Consider the following 22391-nt stretch of genomic DNA (forward strand, 5'->3'; position numbering starts at 1 on the left):
CTTTCTGTAGTCGCCCTCGCCCCATTTAAAGGGATATAAGCTGGATGGGATCCGGGAGCAGGAAACTGTGCCGTGAGTAAATATCTTTATTGAGAACCCTTGTTATACATCATTCATTGAAAGGAAATATAAATATAGAAGCTTTTTTTCCCCCCACATTTTCCGTTGACTTTCATTCTGGTCCATATTAAAATTCCCCAAAATCACTGATCATTTGCAGAACGCACTCTAATCGGCCACACGGAGGTTCATATACAAACGAGTTACATCATGAGGGCCTTTGGTACAGCAAGAGGTGCAACATTATGGACTAAGCACCAGCCTACAGTACACCAGTGGATTGAAGAAAGCGGAGAACGAACGCACCGCGCCAAAAATCTGTATGGTGGAAATGATCTGATTAGTGGAAAAGTAGTGTTACAGGAGGGGGGGGGTTAATCTTTACCACAAGGGTACAGGCATGTGCTTAAAACATTTACACCATATACAAAACAGAAGTCATCAATCAGTGCATACAGGACAGTCTACAAGTACTCCAATACCTCCTCCGCTCTGCAATTCATAATGGTGGACCCCATGAGCAGTTTTCCCTACTGGTTTATTCCTCCATCTAAAATAGTTTTTAAAAAAACAAAAACAAAAAAATATGAATAAAATTGCCATCCTTGTGTTAGACAACTTCCCTAGCAACCAGCCTGCGGCCCTCCAGCTGTTGCAAAACTACAACTCCGAGCATGCACACAAAGCCTACAGCAGGGCATTGTGGGAGTTGTAGTTTTACAACAGCTGGAGGGCCGCAGGTTGAGCATCCTTTTAAAGAGGACCTGTCGCCACCTCCAACAACCCTGTTTTCCCCTCAGGACACTTTCACACAGTCAGGATTTGTAAGCCAAAAGCAGGAGTGGAACCTACAGAAAAAAAATAAGTATACAGGAAAGATGTGTGCCTCTGCGGACCAGACCCAGAGGCCTCCTGGTCTGGTCTTGGCTTACAAATACTAATGAACAATACTGACCATGTGTAAGTATTCTAGAGCATCTTTCCTTTGAACCCTGTGTTGTAGCAGCCCTCTGTTATTACTCCTAGAAATGTATGAGTAAACAACTGGGTGTGTTCCTACACTTAGACACTGTCCAGTCCATGCTCACAATATGAGGGCTCATTCAGACAAACGCAAGGGCTCAGTGCCCATATTGCGAACTGCAAATGGTGGCTCCACAATATACGGGGCACTTGCCAATGTTCACTCTGTGCTGCGGATGCAAACACATTGACTGGAAGTGGTCCGCAATCTGCTAGATATGGCGAAAGATAGGACAAGTTGTCTTTTCCAGAGCAGAGGCAGGGATTGGAAGCCCACGGTAAAACTCTGAAGTGCTTCTGTGGGCTTTTGGGTCTGTACATGTCCTAACTTTTGCCGTATTTTTCGGATCACGGACTCCTTCCAGTCAATGGGTCTGCACCGCAATATAGGATTCACACGGCAGACCGCAATGTGGGCACGGAGCCCTAAGCCTGTCTAGGGACACACGTCTTTGATAATTTATTTACATATTTTTATGAGAAACAGCACAAGGAAGAGTTCTAATAAAATATGCTAAAGAGATGTAATTTTTTGAAAAATACAAGGATTTACTAAAGCAGACGTGGGTCCACTTTAAATGGTGCCGCCAGACAGCTCCAACCAGTCTGTCGTACATTATTCAGGTGGCACTAGGCTGAAGGTGAAAAAAAAAAAAAAAAAGCCCAAGGAGTCTTGTCAGTACCCGTCTCAAGTGGGGAAAAAGGACCCAAACGCCTTCATGTAGATGAAGAATCAGTGCGGTTAGTAGCAGCTCTCGAGCAGATCATCCGCTTGCACCTTATTTAATCACAAAGAAGGAAATGGTCATTAGACTGTCACACTCAGGACCAATATGGCACCCCCTGCTAACTGTGCAGTTTATTTCACAACAAACCTCAAAATCAATAAAATAAAACACATTTCAGATACAGGCACAAGCCCCAAAAAAGGCATTTGGAATTAAGCTGAAGAACTGCGAGTATGAAGATTATCTGATCCTGGGTAGAGAGGTGTGCGCTTGACTAAGAGCAATACAGTGAAGAACGACTGAAATCTATTCCCAGGGATTATTTCCAAGTGTCTGTAAGAAGCCAAAGGAGCTGCTCCTAGCACAAAGGTCCTTCTTATGTAGGATGTGCACATCCCCAGAGTGATGCCAGTCTCTCTCCGAGCACAAGTGCGCCCCCTTCTGGAATGTTTTCAGGTCTGGAGGTTGGATTTTGTGAACAAAAACAACCCCTCGAAAGTATGTATTTTTGTGATCCCAAGTTTGACAGTAATGGCAAAAGATTTGCAATGCAGTCAGCATTTATTTAAAAAAAAACAAAAAAAAAAAAAACAACAGGTAAGATGACATGCGGCTTTTTACATGCATACACTGCTGCTGAGATTTACCAGAGGAAAACCAATCCAAACCAAAAGGATCCATTGCAAAAGTGGAATCGTGGCAGGAACGCAAACATGTCACTATGATCAGACACTTAAAGGGAGATCCACAAGGTTTCTTCTGTCTGTAGTACCCTGTATGTCTTGCACTGGCCTCCTCTCCAATGACACACTCCATGTGGCGGGCAGTGCACCTGGGCTACTGGTGGCAACGTCCACAAGGTTTTACTCTAGACGGCGTTTGCGGGTGTGCCATTGTGAGTCACTGCGTTGAGATTGGGACTGCTGGCTTGATGGCTGAAGGTCCGGTGGGTGGAAGCCCCCACCTCAAACACCTCATGGATGGCTTTTCGAAAGCAGTGAAAATTGTAGTCTATTAATCCTGCAAAAGAAACCAGGATCAATTTCATTGATTTCCTAAACGTTAAAGAAAAACTATTCGAAAAACGATCACCGCTTTATTCCAGAAACAGCATGGGTTGTGCCTGGTATCGCAGATCCTTTCCTCTGAAGTGAACGGGAATGAGCTGCAATACCGCTTACTACCTGTGGATGGATGTGGTGCCGTTTGTGGAAAAATAAGGCAGCTATCTTTTTCTAAGTATAATAAATGTACAATCTTATTTCCCTACTGAAATTTTTCTCAGACCAAAGAACTTACCTTTACAATTTATCTTTATAATCATCTCTGTATCTTTCTTACCTGCCCCCGATGCAATAGACAGAGTTTCCTATGCAGATCCCATACAGTTACATTTTCGGAAGGTGATGTGGCTAAGGCTACTTTCACACTCGCGTTGGGTGCGGATCCGTCATGGATCTGCACAGACTGATCCGTTCACATAATACAACCGTCTGCATCCGTTCAGACGAATGGGGACGAATCAGTTTTCTATTGCGTCAGTGAAAACGGATTCGTCCCCATTGACTTACATTGTGCGTCAGAACGGATCCGTTTGGCTCAGTTTCGTCAGACCGACAGCAAAACGCTGCAGGCAGTGGTTTGGTGTCCACCTCCAAAGCGGAATGGAGACGGAACTGATGCAAACTGATGCATTCTGAGCGGATCCTTTTCCATTCAGAATGCAAACTGATCCGTTTTGGACGCTTGTGAGAGCCCTGAACGGATCTCACTAACGGAAAGCCAAAACGCCAGTGTGAAAGTAGCCTAACTTCTACTAATATGTTATAAGCAGAGGTCACACTAAATATTTTTCAGCAGGGTAAAAATACAATTAAAATTTTTTAGTTTTAAACTGCTACATGCTGACAGCTCAGTGCAAAAGGTAAAACATGTAATGGTTCTGAGAACTTCGTCCAACCCAAATCTTGTGGTTGCCGCGGACCGCAACGCACAGGCCGCCTGAATCCCGTACTGTAGTGCAGACCCATTCACTTGGGTCCACGATCTGCAATATACGGCAAAAGAGAGGACATGTCCTATCTTTTGCAGTGCGGAGGCATGGACCAAAAAGCCCACGGAAGAGCTTAAGAGTGCTTTCGATCAGTGCCTCATCTTGAGGATTGCAGACCCATTCAAGCAAATGGGTGCACATCCATGATTCACACGGCTGGTTCTAGTATATTTGAGGTCTGCAATATGGGTACGGGCGACCTACGGTCGTGTGAATGGACCCTTATACACTGAAATAGGCAATACAGATGCCATAACATGCATCACAGCCTGGAGAGGTGTTATCGAGGCCTCTGCTTCTACAAATAAGATTTATTTTCTTTTTCAGCTGTAATTTTCTGGAATCCAAAAGGTAAAATAACGTTCTATAGGTACAATGCTCACTTCAAAATGAATTCTCAACAACGTATTCTTATGTTTAAAGGGGTTGTTTCATCTGGGACTTTGATGGCATATCAGAAGTGAGACCCGCTTCCATCTCTAAAAGGGGCCCCTAAAAGTTAATGAGAGCGCACTGCGCATTGGCGGCGTGCGCTGCATTCACTTCTATGGGAGTTCTGAAAATAGCCGAAGGAGACAGTGCTCAGCTATTTTCAGAAGTCCCATAGAAATGGTGCACGGCTGCTCTCCGCTCACTTCTATAGGTGGGACCCGCACCTATCTGACATCCTAGCGATATGCCACCAAAGTCTTAGATGAAACAACCTCTACAAGATCTACAGCCAGTCAGCAAGTTTCGGTTAGGTTTAGCTGTGCCTGGATTTTTACAGTACGGCCATATGCTTACCTTTCCTCTCAAAGCTTTCTTCCCTAAGAATACAAACAAGCGACAGAAACTTTGTGACTTCTTTTAAGTAGAGAACGGTCGTGTTGTTGAGCTTGATAATGGCCATGGACTCCTTGTCATACGCTGTCCCATTACACTCAGCATGCAAACTGTGCAAAGAAAAAGGTCTACATGAAACGGGTAGTAAACTGAAGCAATCTTAGGAACATAATAAGGGCGGCTGTGGATGGGAAGATGTCCCTCTGACTCATGACAAGACATCTGCCTGTCTGCAAAAATCAACACCACAGGGATCATCCCAAGATCCTCTATATCTATCACATTGTCAAACACACGCCATGTGCAACAACTCCCGAAAGCAGGCCCGCTGAATAAACCAAGGGAGATGTGCAGCCTTTCTGTAGGACTGGAGAAGTTTACTAAAGGGGAATGGAGAGACTTAGCTGGAAATAATTCTGCTGGGCTGGAAATTCGGGGTCAAGTCTTCTCATTTACATATTCTGCATACACCATAAATTAACTTTCTAATATTTGTATTTTGGCTGTAAGACCAATAATTTATTTTAAATATCGGGATAAGCATGCAGCTGTCGAGTTGCAGTGCATTTGCTGTATTTTGTTTGGTTGCTTTAAATTTTTCTTTTTTTTTTTTTTAAATTGATGACCTACCTTCAGGATAGATAGGACATTAATGTCAGATTGGTGGAGGACAGAGCCGTCCCATTGATGGGAATGGGACGGCATAGTTGTAATTACACCGGTTTGTGATCGCCGTTGCAACGGCGAGCAGGTAAACAGAGAAGAAAAGGCAGCGCTCATATGTGCACTGTGTTCTCTTCAAACAGCTGATGGCAGGGGAGTCAGACCCACACCGATCTGATACCGATGACCTATCCTGAGGCTAGGTCATCAATATAAAAAAGCGGCAGTGGTTGGCTAGACATAGGCACAAAGCTGGTCCGTACCAATATAAAAAGGTACTATTATATTTATATGTATACATATTACTATTTTGCACAATGATCACAGCGCAGCACACATGCTTACCTGTATATACAAGATACATCTATTACAACGTCTATCATATCACAACACAGCTCATAGGACTGCATGTCTACAGGAGAACTGTCGGTTGCAACATAGATCTTGCTGACCACGTCAAATAAGAAAGCCTTTTCAATGCCAGAGTTCTGAAAGACATAAGGAAAATCAGATCAGCGTAGCATTATCCAGTATAGGGTCCTTCATCTGACAAGGGTCGGCTGAACAGAATTTCTGGTTGGCAAAAAAAACAACAACAGCAGCTCGTGAAGAGGGTTTCTTCCATCCTTCCCAGACTTCCGATTGACACATCGACCAGGTTATGCAGCAATATCGCCCCTGCTCCTGTATCACATTTCAAGGAATCTGTGAATGTAGAAATCTGCCCGTGAAGTGTCAACCCGTGATATTCAGGCTGATTTGACACTTGCAACCCCCCCTTTCTTTATATCATCCAAAATGGAGAGCTGCTGCAATGACCACCAGAAAAGGACTGCCCAACCCAAACACTACCTTCAGGGGTCATGCACACAACCGTGATCAGACAGGAAAACATGGTCCCCGTGTCTGCTGGGTCTCCCGGGCTAACCATGGTTGCCCTGAACCAAACTGACTGTATCATAAGTGTTTTATGATGCCGTCAGTTCATATCCGATTAGGTATCTCTTGAAGCAGACATGCACACCATGTTTTCCAGGCCATGGAGCCCTTACATAAATGCAGGAATTGTAGCAGTATTTAAGATATGAACACTGGCATAGCAGACAAGGGTCATTCAGGTTTACTCAGGAGTGCGTCTTAAGATCTATTACAAAGCTGCCAGACATCACATGATCTGCTGATGTCTCATGTCGGAAGCATGTGCATTCCGTGTCCGCCAAAAAATAGAACGTGTCCTATTATTGTCCGCATTACAGACCAGGATAAGACTGTCTATATGGGACCGACCCTTCCGTTCTGCAAAACACAGATTGCACAAAGCCGTGGTATCTTTATTGTGCAGATCTGCAATTTGTGGTCCGCAAAACACCCAAAGTTCGTGTGCATGAGCCCTAAATTAGGGAAATAACCATGAAATTAAAAGGGGTGTTCCCGCCTATGGTCTTTGCCATAAATGCGGTTTGCTGAAGCGAAGCCACACTAGCAGATCAGGAAACAATAAAGATACATCGATTCTAGGATAGGGCATCTCCTGAGGCACTTAGAGGTTACACGGTCTTCAATATTTTATTAAATGGGTTTATAATAACTACTTCCTGCCCTTCCTCAATACCACATATGTGCAGCACGAGATAACGCCATATACTTACAGATATAAAAATGTTTAGCAGGTTTTCTAGCGTCGGCAACTGTGGAATCAGTTTCTGCACAACTTTACTGAACGCTTCAAATATTGAGTGGTCATAAATACTTGTCAGGTAGAAGCTGCAAGAAAAGGGAAATATGGGTTCACAGCACAATGGCAGATGACCAAGAAGCGGATCCATGACGCGACAGGAACTGCCGGCAGTCGCCGTAATGTCACACAAGGCCACCAGAATAGCTATGTGGAAAAAGCAAATCTTATTGCGTAGGGCAGGGAAGCCCAACCTGCGACCCTCCAGCTGTTATAAAACTACAACTCCCAGTATGCTTGGACAGCCTACAGCTATTAGGGCATGCTGGGAATTGTAGTTTTGCAACAGCTGGAGGGCCGCAGGTTGAGCATCCCTGGTGTAGGGCGTATGTTTACCCTGAAATCATTACACACACATCCATAAGATCAATTTTTTAGGGTCGTGCCAACAAGAAAATTAAAGGGGAATTTAGCAAGTCAACAGCACCATTTCTGTTAAATTTTTTTTTTAAAAATGGGCAAATTACTAGACACGTTATATTTTTGTAATTTGCGACTCCTCACCTCTCGACCATTTTTAAAATGGCAGTGAAAAGTGGGACGGGTTTAGTGAGTGGGGGCCAGCAAGTTTCCAACAAATGATTCAAGTTTTAAGGCAGAAAATGGTGCAAATCTATGCCTGCTGAACGGTCCAGGATGCAAAAGGTTTAGGTGTATGCCTATATAATAAATGTGGTCCTTTGTACTCGCACACACTTCAGTTTAAGTATAAATGCCAGCTTTAATAAAGCTGTCCCAAGGGATTTGTACATCAATTCAAAAGGATTCCATCAGGGGCAGCCGTCAGCGTGCACCATAAGTTCGGCTTCTCGCATGGCCAGCCATTCACATACAGGCATGTCAATGAATTCTACAGACAGCGAGGATGGTGCACATAGAAGCCATCGACCTTGTGACAGCAGTTCTCTTAGAAGCAGCAGAAAACTTCAAGGTGGAAACCCTAAAGAGGGTTTCCAGTACTTTGATATTGATGGCCTATCGTCAAGATAAGCCATACTATCAGATTGGCAGGAGTCTGACAATCAGCTGTTCATTTCAATGGGAGAAACACTGCAGTAACCATCTCTGCCCACTATACAATGGACGGAGTATTTTCAGTGCCAGGGCTACTCCCAAAAGGCTGATCTGATATTGATGGCATATCCTTAGGAAAAGAGGTCAATGTAGCAGTTGTTGGCCATGCCTATAAGAGGATAGTAAAAAGCAACTAACATTTAAAGGGGGTTTTGCAATTTATTTATTATTTCTTTCTAAAGTAAGGAAGCTATCAAAAGGCTTAGGCTACTTTCACACTGGCGTTTCTGGGTCCGCTTGTGATATCCGTTTCAAGGCTCTCACAAGCGGTCCAAAACGGATCAGTTTAGCCCCAATGCATTCTGAATGGATAAGGATCCGCTCAGACTGCATCAGTTTGCCTCCCTTCAGCCTCCATTCCGCTCTGGAGGCGGACACCAAAAACACTGCTTGCAGCGTTTTGATGTCCGCCTGACTATGCGGAGCCAAACGGATCCGTCCTGACTTACAATGCAAGTCAATGGGGACGGATCTGTTTTCACCGACACAATTGAAAACGGATCCGCCTCCCATTGACTTTTAGTGTAAGTCAAAACAGATCAGTTTGCATTATCATGAACAAAAAATATAATAAATTATATTTTTTTTTTTGTTCATGGTAATGCAAACGGATCTGTTCTGAACGGATAATAGTTTGCATTATAGGTGCGGATCTGTCTGTGCAGATACCAGACGGATCCGCACCTAACGCAGGTGTGAAAGTAGCCTTAAACTTACTCCCCAAGCCCTCTCCATTCCATTAGAGCTGCTCTGACCTACCAGCATTCGTTTTCCTGGCTGCAGTAGGGACGTACCTGTAAACCAGCGAATTCAGCTCAAAATACTAACAAATACATACAAGGCCGTCCATAACCTGTCCCCTCCCTACATCTCTGAGCTACTTTCCAGATACATCCCCACACGCACTCTTCGATCCTCCCAAGACCTCATTCTCTCCTCTTCCTCTTATCGCCTCTTCCCACCATCGCCTCCAAGATTTCTCCCGTGCATCCCCCATACTCCCGTGCATCCCCCATGGAACTTGCTACCCCAACATATTAGACTCTCACCTACAGTGGAATCCTTCACAAAAGAAACCTGAAAACCCACCTCTTCAGACAAGCCTACAACCAGTGACCCTGCTGCCTTTATACCGCCATGACCAACTTCACCCGCACCTACTGTGTCCTTCTCCCATACCATGTAGATTGTAAGCCCTCACGGGCAGGGCCCTTTCTCCTTCTGTACCAGTTTGTAACTCGTCTTGCTCATGCTTATTGCAATTGTCTGTATTATGCATGTATACCCCTTTTCATATGAATAATAATAAAATTATTATTATAATACCGCAATCACTGGCTTCAGCACTCTTGTGCAGTATAAAGCCTCATTCACACGCCAGTGTTTGGCGAGTGATTTTCATCAGTGATTGTGAGCCAAAACCAGAATAGGAGCCTCCACAGGTATAAGGGAAAGCTCTGCACCTGTTCTGTGTTCAGAGCCGCACCTGGTTTTGGCTCAAAATCACTGATAGAAATCACTGAAGTGTGAATGAGGCATAATACTGAGACCAGTGATTGACTACAGTGGTCATGTGCAGTATATGGCATGTCACCGCTGCAGCCAAAACATGACATCACAGCTCAAGTGAAAGAAGGCAGAGGAGCAGCGGCAGAGGTGGTAACCAGTTGGGGGTGTTTCCCTGCACAGTCTGACTCTATCCAATCAGTGCTGCCATTGTCAGACTGTGCAGGTACACACCCCCAACTGGTTACCTCCCCTCTGTACCCTTACTGCAGACTGCTAGCAATTCACTCATAACTTCTAGTAGAAATAATAGAGGAATGGGACAACATACAGACATAATAGATGCTCCCGAATTGTTATTACATGGGAAATATATGAAGCCATTAAAACAGGAATGTCAGGAGTGGTGAAAGGTCCTCTTTAAGACAATTTGATCCTAACAGCCTACAGTGTATGGAGGTCGCCTGACTATCCTCGGAATCCTGGTGCCATGGAGAACCAGAATTGGACATGTTGGATTTAAACATATCTGAACTTTTGCTCTGAAAGAGATATGAGGTTCAAGAGATGTCTGGCAACTTAGATGTCAGGCCAAGTTATAGAATGTGTATGGCCATGTAAACTCAATCCCAATTAACAAAAACTAAATAAAGTGGCCCACTCTTCTGCCTCCACGGTACATTGCTGGGTTTGGGCGACATGAGGCATGAGGGGCGGTAAACCCACACTAGCTCACCTTAAATGAAGCTTTTCCAGTCCAACATCGGCCAGGTCATCATTGGCTCTCTGGTGAATATCCCTCTGGGTTTCTATCTTATGGTCATCTGACAAACCATCTACTTTGTGAATGAAAACTTCAAAATTCATGTCAGGATTTGCTTTATAGGCCTTGGTGACTGTGACATGGAGTCGTGCTAGGGCTTCCATGTAATCATCCTGTCAGAAAACAGTAATATATAGTGAGCATTGCATCTAGAGCATACAGTATCAGGCCCCAGGCACACGACCATGTCTGGATTTAAGTCCACAAACCACAGATACCTTCTGTGTCCTTTCTGCATTTTACTCTTTCCCATCACTAGAAATGGCTATTCTCGTTCACAACGCTGGACCAGAACAGAACTTGTTCTATAACTTCTATACGGATGCAGACATGTGCGGCTTCTTTTTTTTTTTTGGGTGGACCCATAGATATGAATGGATCCATGTGCAATCCACAAACAATGAGGATCGAACATGGATGCAAAATACGGTCAAGTGCATGAGGATACTTCCAACACTCTGCCCTTAGGGCTCTTTCACATGGGTGGATGCCGTGCGTGGAATCCGCTGCGTGAAAGACAGCCAAGCCCCGCTCCGGACAGCAGATACACGGAGCAGTAACATGACTGATAATGCTCCGTGCCTCTCTGATCTTTTTACTACAAAAATAAAGTTGTCACCGTAATTTTGTAGTAAAAAGATCACCGAGTCTCTGCTGTCCGGAGCAGGGTTTGGCATTCTTTCACGCAGCGGATTCCACGCTCGTGTGAAAGAGCCCTTAACAAGTATAACATGCGTAAACCCTTATTTGACATATGCTACATTCAGGTCTCCGCGGTGGCACATATGCGGTCTTCTCTATGGTGTACATGTACAGCACTGTGGGTAAATAACCTCCCGCTCATTATGCATTTGTACGTGGTGCACAAAAGTTTTAGGGTACCGCAACATGTGTTGCAGAAAAGTTACACGGCACAAAAATACGTGAGACTTGTCTGCAACTGTGATTGGACTGTGAAAACACAGGCAAGCCGCCGGTCACGTGCGATTCCCATTAAAGTCAACAGAGTATGTCTTGCAACACAAAATCAGACATATCTGGATTTCTTGCAACTGTCACGTAGACGCCATTGACACTCACGCAACAAGAAAGTCCCCATGTAGCCGAAGCAGCTCCAGGAATTAATTACTTTTAAAGGGTCACCGTCATTTTATTAAACTTTTCATATACCATAGGAACATATCAAAAGTTTAGATGGGTGGGGTTCCGAGTGCTGAGACCCGCACTGATCTGTAAAACGAGGGGAGAGAAGCGCTCGCTTAGCCGCTTTCTCTCCTTGCTGTACGAGATGGAAGTGAGATGGGCCCATAGAGTTTCTATTGAATCCATCTCGCTTCCTGTCCCGCAGTGAGGAGGAAGAGCTAAGCAGGTGCTTCTCCCACCTCGTTCTAGAGATCGTGACCACCACCGATCTAAACTTTTAATATGTCCCACCACTTTTACAAACCTCAATTATGGTTGCAGTAAGCCCTAAACACGGTGTGGCTTTCTTCCGCACTGCACAAGATGACATTCAATATACGGTACATTGCAATTCAACATTCAGCTGGAAATTGGTGACTAAACTTAAAGGGTTACAACCAGCGGCAGTTCCAAGAGGTCAGACCTCTGCTGATCGGAAGGACACTGACTGCTACGACATACAATCGATGTAGCATCAGTAGTGCTTCATCCAAAGTCTCTTTGTTCAAAACTTTGGAATAATAGTGTACGGAGATTCGTCTAAGTACAGTATTAGGATGCATGGGCTCCGATGAGGCGAAGTAAGTTATTCACAAAGTCGCGCGTGACTTCGTGAATAACTGTTAGTGAATCATAAAGCCTCATGCACACGAACGTATTTTGTTTCCGTGTACGTTCCTTTTTATTGGCGGGTAGGATGCGGACCCATTGATTTCAATTGGACCGCAAAAAAATGCGGACAGCACACCGTGTGCTGTCCGCGTCAGTATATCCGTTCCATAGCCCCGCAAAAAAAGAAAAAAAAATAGAACAGGTCCTATTCTTGTCCATTTTGCGGACACGGATTGGCATTGTAACAATGGATCCGCAAAAAAAAAAAAAAAAAAAAAAAAGGATGGCGTACGGATGTCATCCTTTTATTTTGCGGATCTGCAATTTGCGGACTGCAAAACACATACGGTCGTGTGCATGTAGACTTAAAGTGGAAAAACTTGAAACCGAACGAGGTACTAGTCGGAAGCGAAGCAGAGTTCGGTTTCAAGTGGTTTTCCACTTTATTAATCAATTACCAAAATTTTTCAACAAAGTCACGCGTGACTTCGTGAATAACTTACTTCGGCTCATCGGAGCTCCGTACAGTATTATTCTGAAGTTTGCGTCGCTCAACACAAATCATAAGTATAATCTCAAAACCAAATATTTGCTTTAAAATAAAAGTGGCTTTCCTAACCCCGTTTATCATCTTCTTTACCCTCAAATCTGAATCTATCACATCTGCAGTTGATAATTTATGCTGCATTAACCTTCTATGTATCGGATATAAAGGCAATAAGTAAACAGGGTTTTAACATTAAGACAAAGCCATCTCTAAAATAAAATCCAAGCCAACAGCAGATCACCGCGGCACCAACTCCTGGAACATCAGCAGATATCGGTGAGGAGGGTTCGTCTGGTCACCTTGATGGACAAATGCAGTATTACAAGGAGCCTATTCAAATGAGTGGCTGGGACAATTCTGCTGGAGCAGGAGCCATTCTCGTAAAAGGTAAGCAGTCACATCCTTTACACTGTCCTCACGTGCTCATATGAGGTGGTTGCCTCCAAGTAGAGTTATGAGTGGTCAGAGAGGCTTATTCAAAAACTCCTCTCTCCCCACCCACCCGCTGACGATTGACAGCTTTCTCCTAGGGAGAAAACCATGACCGAAAGTGGCAATCAGCAAGTAGTCGAGGAGAGAGGGATCTTATGACTAAAGTGGATTCTTCTCTTGCCAACCAGGGACTCTTCTCGGATGCAAGCGGTAAGTACTCTATCACAGCGAGGGCAGCATAAAGGATAGGACAGGTCCCCTTTAATTACCGAGGAGCTTGCAATCTTCCCATATGACCCCCATATTGTCTGAAAGGGCGTGTGGATATGTTGTTCAAACAAGAAAGCTACCATTAGAAAATGCACTATACGCGGTGTAGACAATCACCTGGGCATCAATCACATAAATTAATGCTCCCGTCCCTCTGAATATCATTTCATAGTCAAACGTCGGGTCAAAGAAATCTACTTGTCCTGGAAAGTCCCAGATTTGAAAATTGACAAAAGAACTATTTGAAATGTCATCCTTGTAGATCTTGTTGGTGCTTTCCAAGAATAAGGTTTCATTAGGAGACATCTTGTGGAACACCACCTGCCAAACAGAGGAAAAAAGAAACAGTCACACGGGTGATACTAACCGTTTAAGGTAAGTACAGACATGGGCTCCAGTCTGGCCACTTTGGTCCGGACTAGAGATGAGCGAATCGATTCATCTCCTCAAGCAGAGGTCTGCACCTGTGATGGGTTGTCCCCACAGATGAGAGCCAGCGGCACATGAAAAGGAAGAGGCTAGATCCCATGGCTGCTGCAGCCTGAGAGGCTTAATCCGTTCAGTATGCATCAGGATGTCTTCCGTTCCGTCCCTTTTACGGTATTTTGCCGGAGAAAATAGCGCAGCATGCTGCGGTATTTTCTCCGGTCAAAATTCCAGAACACTTGCCAGAATGCCGGATCTGGTACCAAGTGTTCCGGAAAAACGGATTCGGTTTCCCCATCTGCGCAGACCTTTAAAAATGTGAAAAAAAATAAAATACCGGATCTGTTTTTACGGATGACACCGGAGAGACGGATCCAGTATTTCAATGCATTTGTCAAACGGATCCGCATCCGGAAACAAATGGTATCCGTTTGCACACGGATTTCCAGATCCGGCAGGCAGTTACGGCAACAGAACTGCCTGCCGGATTCCTCCAACGCTAGTGTGAAAGTACCCTGAGAGAAGAGCGCAACCAATACATCACACATGGGGTGATACATCATCAGGATAAGGCCTCTTGCACACAACTGTATGTATTTTGAAGTCTGCAGAAAACAGATCAGCAAAAAATACGGATGACATCTGTGAGCATTCCGTATTTTGCGGAACGGAACAGCTGGCCCCTAATAGAACAGTCCTATCCTTGTCCGTAATGCGGACAGTAATAGAACATGTTCCATTTCTTTTGCAGAACAGAAATACGGACATACGGAAACGGAATGCACACAGAGTAACTTCTGTTTTTTTTTGCGGACCTATTGAAGTGAATGGATCCGCATACAGTACGCAAAAAAAAAAAAATGGAACGGACACTGAAAGAAATACATTTGTGTGCAAAAGGCCTAAGCGAAAGCAATAAACCTGAGGCTCCTGGTACAGTGTTTCCACCACAAAATCACCCTCTAGAACAGGGGTGGCCAACCTGTGGCTCTCCAGATGTTACAAAACTACAACTCCCAGCATGCCTAGACTGCCTACAGCTAGAAGCCTACAGCAGGGCATGGTGGGAATTGTAGTTTTACAACAGCGGGAGAGCCGCAGGTTGGCCAGCCCTGCTATAGAACATCTGAAAAAAGCCTCCCATACACTTGGAACATGTGGAAATAAGAAGCAGCATGCTATATCTTGGGTCGGAATCTGCAATGAATAGGAAGCATGAAAAACAGTTCTGTATGTGTCCATGTGCTTTTTGGTGCCGTTACCACTCCCAAATTAGGATACTTTTTCTTAATATGCAAATTAGGCCTTTGGTGCAATGAGGGTGTCACCATTGCTCTTGTTGCACACAAGATCCACCCCTTTCTGTGGACAGCCCCTCCTTCACTTTGCCATTGTCCGGCCCTGTCAATCAAAGCAGCCAGGTAGGTGCTAGCAACAGAAATGATTGGAGCTTCGGTGCAACAAGAGCAATGGTGACGCCCTCATTGCATCAAAGGCCTAATTTGCATATTAAGAACAAGTATCATAACTCTGGAACGGAGCCTCAGATAAACAAGTCAGGTGACCCACAGCTACGAGTCTGTACAAACCATTAGATAGTGAAGTCGGCGCTGACCGCGGCATAGAGGGGGTTAATCCGCCATGACATACTATTACGTCATGTCCACCAGAGAAGTGCTTACACGCGTTCTTTATCGTATGTCTATATAAGTTCATTCTGGATTGGTTTCTGGTTACATGTTGCTGTTGTGCTGCCTTTTAGAAACATTACAAAAAGCACATTTTTATTTCTTTTTTACAGGTGAAACATGTTAAATCAATTGGGGAGATTTATCAATGTTTTTCTACCATAACAGTGGCATAAGAAGTAGCAGCTTATGGAGCGCGCCATATTCTAGGACCGTTTGAATAGTCTCACCCACTTGATCGCGCAGCCGTTATGGTCTTTTTTCTTCCTTCAGGACCTGCGCTGACGTCATCGCAGGAGGAGGAAAGACGATGATAACAGCTGCGCAATCAAGTGGATGAGGCGAGTCATTTTTTTTATTATTTTTTGACACCCTCAATGGTCATTTTACTTCGCATTCCTAAAGAATGCTATTATTTTCCATTATAACCATGTTGTAAATGGAAAATAATAAAGTAAATGGACTTTAATGGGGTCCCGGGGCTCATCCCCATTTATTCACATCATCTCCTTAGCAACCATCAGTGAAAAACGCATTGTATCTGCACTTGCTTGCGGATGCAATGCGATTTTCACACAACGTACAAGGGATGCGTGAAAAACACTGCTCATGTGCACAGCCCCATAGAAATAAATGGGTCCAGATTCCGTGCAGGTGCAATGCGCTCACCTCACCGATTGCACCCGTGTGAAAGGGGCCTTAGAGGCCTGGAATGTCTTAGAGGACGCTGACATGATGCTATATAGCGAAGGAGGACCGGCACTCACTTCCTGGATGGCAAGAAGAGATGTTTATTCAAGGCATAGTACCATCATCAGCGACTAGTTTCGGCTCACGCCTGAGCCTTTTTCAAACCCCATTGGAGGATGCACATGTGAAGGCATCAGGGATTTATGGAACGGTCTACACTGCCCATAGCAACCAATCACAGCGCAGCTTTCACTCTACATTCCACTCGTGACAATTGAAAGCCACACTGTGATTGGTTGCTATGGGCAAAAAATACAATTCTTCTTTTAGACGGTTTCATAAATCTGCCCCAACATCTGTGGTGTCTTGGACAAAAGGGTTTTACATTATTCTCTATCCAGCCAGAAGTGCACATTATACCAGCAATGACTGGTGTCCCTGGGCTGCCTCCTTTATGTATTTTAGGAAGCTACCCATTATGGACTGTCCAGTAGAGATAATACATATTAGTTCCTCTGGTGGGGTCTTCCTTTGGCCCCATGCACACGACTGTATAAAAGGTGATGCACCCTTTATTTTGGGTTCTGCAGAGGGGTACACAGACAGCCTTCGGGATATCTCATACATTATGGAACCAGTCCTGCTGCTTTTTTATAAATGGGACTGGATCTCCCATGCAGAGCATCCAACAGCCACCTTGACAGAACTACAGGCCCAGGTTGTAAGAGCTGGGAAGAACATACCACAGGAGGATACCCAGCATCTGTATGACCGTGACCATGTCACAGCTAGGGGCGAAGCCACCCAGTAATAGCGGGAACCTGCCTCAACTTATACCCAAAACAAAGGATATGTGATCACTGACCAAGCACTAGTTTATATTTTGTCATTGGGAACATGCCGCCAATATAAGTAATGCTACCGTGCCGCTGTGTGCGCGTACAACTTGTAAACACGGCTTAAAACAGACCTCTGGCATTCTTTTGCACATTTGCCATTTCCAGAAAATGATGCTTGTTCTACATGCAAAACAGGCACAAAGGGGGAGATTTATCAAACTGGTGTAAAGTAGAGCTGGCTTAGGTGCCCACAGCAACCAGATTCCACCTCCCATTTTCCAAAGGAGGTGGAATCTGATTGGTTGCTATGGACAACTAAGCCAGCTCTACCTTACACCAGTTTGATAAATGACCCCAAAAGTGCCCAGCAGTACATCTCCAAACTTAAAAACAGTCCCAGCCCAATGGCGTATCTAGAACTGTCTAGACTGCACAGCAAATTTGTGAACAAAACCACGTTTGAGTACTTCTATACGGCAAATATCAGTGACACGTTCCCTTTGTACCAATAGCTGTTCACAGGAGGTGTAAAGAAGAAAGATATAAGTGTATAAATGACAGGTTTTACTGAATCTTTTCCCTGAAAACTATACATCAATCTGCTCTCCAGCGTTTACCCCACGCGTGGACGTATCCTAGAGCTGCACCTGCTGAGGATAGGCACTTACTGGTATACCTGGCAAGGGAGACGGCTACCAGCTAGGAATCATCCATGCAGGGGGGAATATACTGAATATACTGTAATATACCAGCCCCTTCTGGGTCGGACGCACACACTACAGAACCAGAGGTGGCCTCCATTCCACATTTCAAGACCTCTGCATAAAGAGAAATGATCACATGTAGATCGAAAACCTAAAGAGGAAATAGCATACAAGGCATGATACTTCTGCAAATGCCCCCACCACTCTTTCCAGGACAGCCATATTCAAATATAACGGGGGTCTGCTCTGCCACCACATAATAAAACCTCCCCAACTAATGCCAAGCCTTCAGACAATGAAACTTCTACAGGTGGACCCCGTCCTGCTAGCTGCAATAACCAGGCACGGCCACTAGTGGATGGAGACATGTAGTGCCAGTGCTTGGGGTCAGACCCCCACCAGTCTAATAGTGGAGCTATCCTGAGGATAGGTCATCTATAAGTAATGCACGCAGTACTGTTAGTCCAGCTGCCTCTCGCCGTGCGCTGCCGTGCCGCCGAAACTATAAAATATCAGTATAAATTATCAGCCTGAAAGTTCACAGATTATCGATATTGGCTCTTAAAAAATAAAAATAAAAAAAATAAGTCGATCCCCAAGTTCTAGCATTGAGTATATTACAGGGGATTTTGTACTTCATGTGTTTATCTTTCTTGGGGGGGGGGGGGGGGGGGGGTCCTTTCTGCTGCAGCTCTCTCCCCATCACAGCTCAAGAGTGTGTGCTTTCTGCTGCAGCTCTCTCCCAATCACAGCTCAAGGGTGTGTGCTTTCTGCTGCAGCTCTCTCCCAATCACAGCTCAAGGGTGTGTGCTTTCTGCTGCAGCGCTCTCCCAATCACAGCTCAAGGGTGTGTGCTTTCTGCTGCAGCTCTCTCCCAATCACAGCTCAAGGGTGTGTGCTTTCTGCTGCAGCGCTCTCCCCATCACAGCTCAAGGGTGTGTGCTTTCTGCTGCAGCGCCCTCCCTATCACAGCTCAAGGGTGTGTGCTTTCTGCTGCAGCGCTCTCCCCATCACAGCTCAAGGGTGTGTGCTTTCTGCTGCAGCGCTCTCCCCATCACAGCTCAAGGGTGTGTGCTTTCTGCTGCAGCGCCCTCCCTATCACAGCTCAAGGGTGTGTGCTTTCTGCTGCAGCGCTCTCCCCATCACAGCTCAAGGGTGTGTGCTTTCTGCTGCAGCTCTCTCCCTGTAACTGCCACAGAAGACACTTGAAGCGCATGCCACCAGCTCAGTGAGAAGGACAAAGAAATAAGGAATAGGACAAACAGCAGGTGGCGCTATACAGATACATTTTATTGCATAACTCAGTGGCTATACTACATTTTTAATTACATGTAATTACAGAAGTATTCAGATCCAGGTGCTGGTTTGAAAACTGTAGAATATTTTTCATGGCACGACCTCTTTAAGGCTCTGTTCACATGAGGGTTATATACACATGACATGCATTAACTATAGGGTTCTTTTTTTAGCATCCGTTTAACATATACTTTTCCTGCTGGACTCTGGAGGATGGGGCAGCGTAATGTACTTTGCATCTTTTTTTATTGCTGTATATATTAAACACGAAACAAAAACGTGATGTGAAAAAAGCCTAAGGGCTATATAATATCATAAAAATGTCACAGCCTTTCAGATATACTTTAAAGGGGTTGTCCTAGTGTTTAATCCTCAGGATCGGTCATCATGTGATCGGTGGGGGTCCAACTCCCAGTACCCCTACGGATCAGCTGTTGGAAGAGGCTCACCACAGCACCATCCGTTGTATAGTGGCTGTGCTTGGTACTGCAGCTCAGGTCCATTCACTTGAATTGGACTGAGCTGCCTCTAGGTCACACATGAACATGACGTCACTGGCCTAGGAACAGACTAAGTGAATAGGACGGAGCCGTCCCATAGAAGCGAATGGGGACGCCATAGCTGTAATTCAAGTTGTGTTGGCAAGCAGATGAACAATGAAGAGAATACAGCGCTCATGTCAGCAGGGGTGCCAGAAGACCCAATCTGAGGATACAACCCTTTTAACCCAGTGCGGTGGGGAGCTGTAGACACCTATGGGACCCTCTTGGACCTCCGGATGCGCTGGTTTCATAAATGGGCTCAGGCAGTGCGTTTTTGCTATTATTTCTGTGTTTTGGCCTCTGAAAGGAAATAACATTTCCATTTTACCAACTGCAAGCGGGAAAACAGCGCGGAACGGATCCACCGAGTATGTTCGTAATCTGCAGAATCCGGCATTATACAAGATCATATACCATGAACTGGAAACCATGTATGCAACAAGAAACACCTCCGATCCTAAAGTTATCGAGATGCTGGACACGACTACACCTCTGACTTGGGCTTTGTTCACACTTCAGATAAAATTCCCTTTTCCGCTCTGTCGTGGAATATCCGAGTGCTGGATCCATCCTATGACGGACCCGTTAACTTAGGAACGAGCCAGTCAGTTTTCTGTCATTTCAAAGGAAAGACTAGGATCCGGTTGTATTTTCTATTCCATTGACAAGACGGATCCGTCATGAGCTCTATTGAAAGTCAATGGAGGACAGATCCGTTTTCTATTGTGGCAGAGAAAACTGATTCATCCCCATTGACTTGCATTGTGGGTCATGACGGATCTGTCTTGCTCGGTATCGCAGGACAGAAAGAAAATCTCAGCAGGTTGCGGTTTGCTCTCCGGTATGAGAACGGAATGCATTTTGGAGCACTCCGTTCTGTTCAGTTCAATTTTGTCTCCATTGACAGTGAATAGGGACAAAACTGGAGCGTTTTTTTCTGGTATTGATCCCCTATGATGGATCTCAATACCGGAAAATCTTAATGCGAGTGTGAAAGTAGCCTTACTGGCAGGGGTCCGACCAGCTGGTCTGCAGTAGCAGGGTGTGGGCCCCAAGCCAATTAGATGAAGTGAAGGTCTATCCTGTGGAAGGAGGATGCAGACATGTGCCACTGGCTCTTCAAGGGTGGCCAACCTTCTCCAGACATTGGGTGAACTCCTTAGGCACAATCCCTTCTACTAGATCGGTGGGTATAATCGCGCTTATTTTAGGAGATCCGATAGTCGCGGCCAGACAATCAGAACTGCCATGGAAAGCATTGTATACGTTTACAGTGGATTTGCACCGCACAAATGTCGGGCCGATTATCAGCAATGAGCGTTACTAGGAATGCCCATTCCCGATAATAGCCCTGTGATTCGTGCAGCAGGTGGCGCTGTGTGAACCGTCCTCTGCTGCCCTGTATGAGGACCGATGGTGGCAGTAGAGGTGCATCACCAGCTGGTAATTATCGGGATTATGCTGATAATTGCTGGATTAGTCGGCTCGTGTATGTAAGCCGACTGGTATATCAGCTCCACAGAACTTAGAACATATCACATACAGATCTACGTGTTAAACGCCATAGCTATATACAGATGCCACCATCTTGTGGTTGGCATCCTGACAGCTCTGATATCACCGTCACCATGCCAACCCCTCGCCCCAAACAGGTTCCAGGTTCTGTTCTGACAACCAAGCCATGCTGGGAGCAGTAGTTTCACTCCTAGGGGCCCTAGAGCCTCACCTTCTGGATGGAGGACTTGCCGCTGCGCCTCATACCCATCAGCAGGATGCGGGGCTTGTCTGACGCCGTGGAAGTCTCGTCCATTTCGGACTCATCAGCCCCATAGCCGAAGTCCTTGGGGAAGGAGTCGGCAACCCCGTAGCTGCCGGACAGCGGCTCCTCCACGGAGTACTGAATAGACATGGTGTGTACTTATAGACTGCTCACAGAAGCCGCCGGCGCGGGGTTCCGGTCACCATAATCCAGCCAGCACTGTCACGTGACACAGCGGTCCGGTAGCCCGAACCTTCCAGCTCCACCTAGCGGCGAGTGATGTGATCAGCACCCCGTCGCCCGGGATTGTTGTGATTGCACCGGGAGACAATCACACCGCTCTCTCTTTCCTTTTCCTGGAGCTACCAAACCCTCTCAGCGGTGCACACCCAGCTTCCTGCGTAGCGCCTCCTCATTGGTCACTGGCTCGGGGACTGCGGCTTTCTGATTGGTTGCGACGTCTAGTCATTCACTAAAGTCCCTCAGCAAAGTAGGTTGTGTTGGGATCATGTGGCTGGCAATCACCTGACCGCGGACAGAGAGGAGGGCGTTCGGGTGTCACACGTGACCTTTACCCTGTTACTGGAAGTGCCGGATAAGCAGTGCGCAGAGAGGAGGGCGTTCGGGTGTCACACGTGACCTCTACCCTGCTACTGGAAGTGCCGGATAAGCAGTGCGCAGAGAGGAGGGCGTTCGGGTGTCACACGTGACCTTTACCCTGGCCTGCTACTGGAAGTGCCGGATAAGCAGTGCGGCCCAGAGTCTGTGCTGTGCAAAGTGCGCCACAGGAAGCGACTCCAACTGGGATACATATAGAAAATGCTGCAAAATGCTCTAAGTGTCCTGATTTTCTAGACTTTTCACCTCATAGTAGTAGCCAGTACGGTTCACCACAATACAGGCCAAGTTAAGCC

The 22391-nt window shown here is 45.6% G+C and overlaps 1 protein-coding gene across 1 annotated transcript; it reads right to left on the reverse strand.

Annotated features, from left to right (window-relative positions):
- Positions 1-1912: 1912 nt before the first annotated feature.
- RRAGC (Ras related GTP binding C) lies at positions 1913-21877 on the reverse strand. Its single transcript, XM_040424452.1, has 7 exons — positions 21445-21877; positions 13651-13854; positions 10404-10603; positions 7002-7116; positions 5698-5840; positions 4651-4799; positions 1913-2831 (listed from the first exon to the last, which is right to left on the reverse strand). The coding sequence occupies exons 1-7, from the start codon at positions 21625-21627 to the stop codon at positions 2680-2682; spliced, it is 1146 nt and encodes a 381-aa protein (XP_040280386.1). The 5' UTR covers positions 21628-21877; the 3' UTR covers positions 1913-2679.
- Between the last annotated feature and the right edge of the window lie 514 nt (positions 21878-22391).

This window comes from Bufo bufo, chromosome 3, assembly GCF_905171765.1.
Source record: "Bufo bufo chromosome 3, aBufBuf1.1, whole genome shotgun sequence".
In the NCBI taxonomy this organism is placed as follows: Eukaryota; Metazoa; Chordata; class Amphibia; order Anura; family Bufonidae; genus Bufo; species Bufo bufo.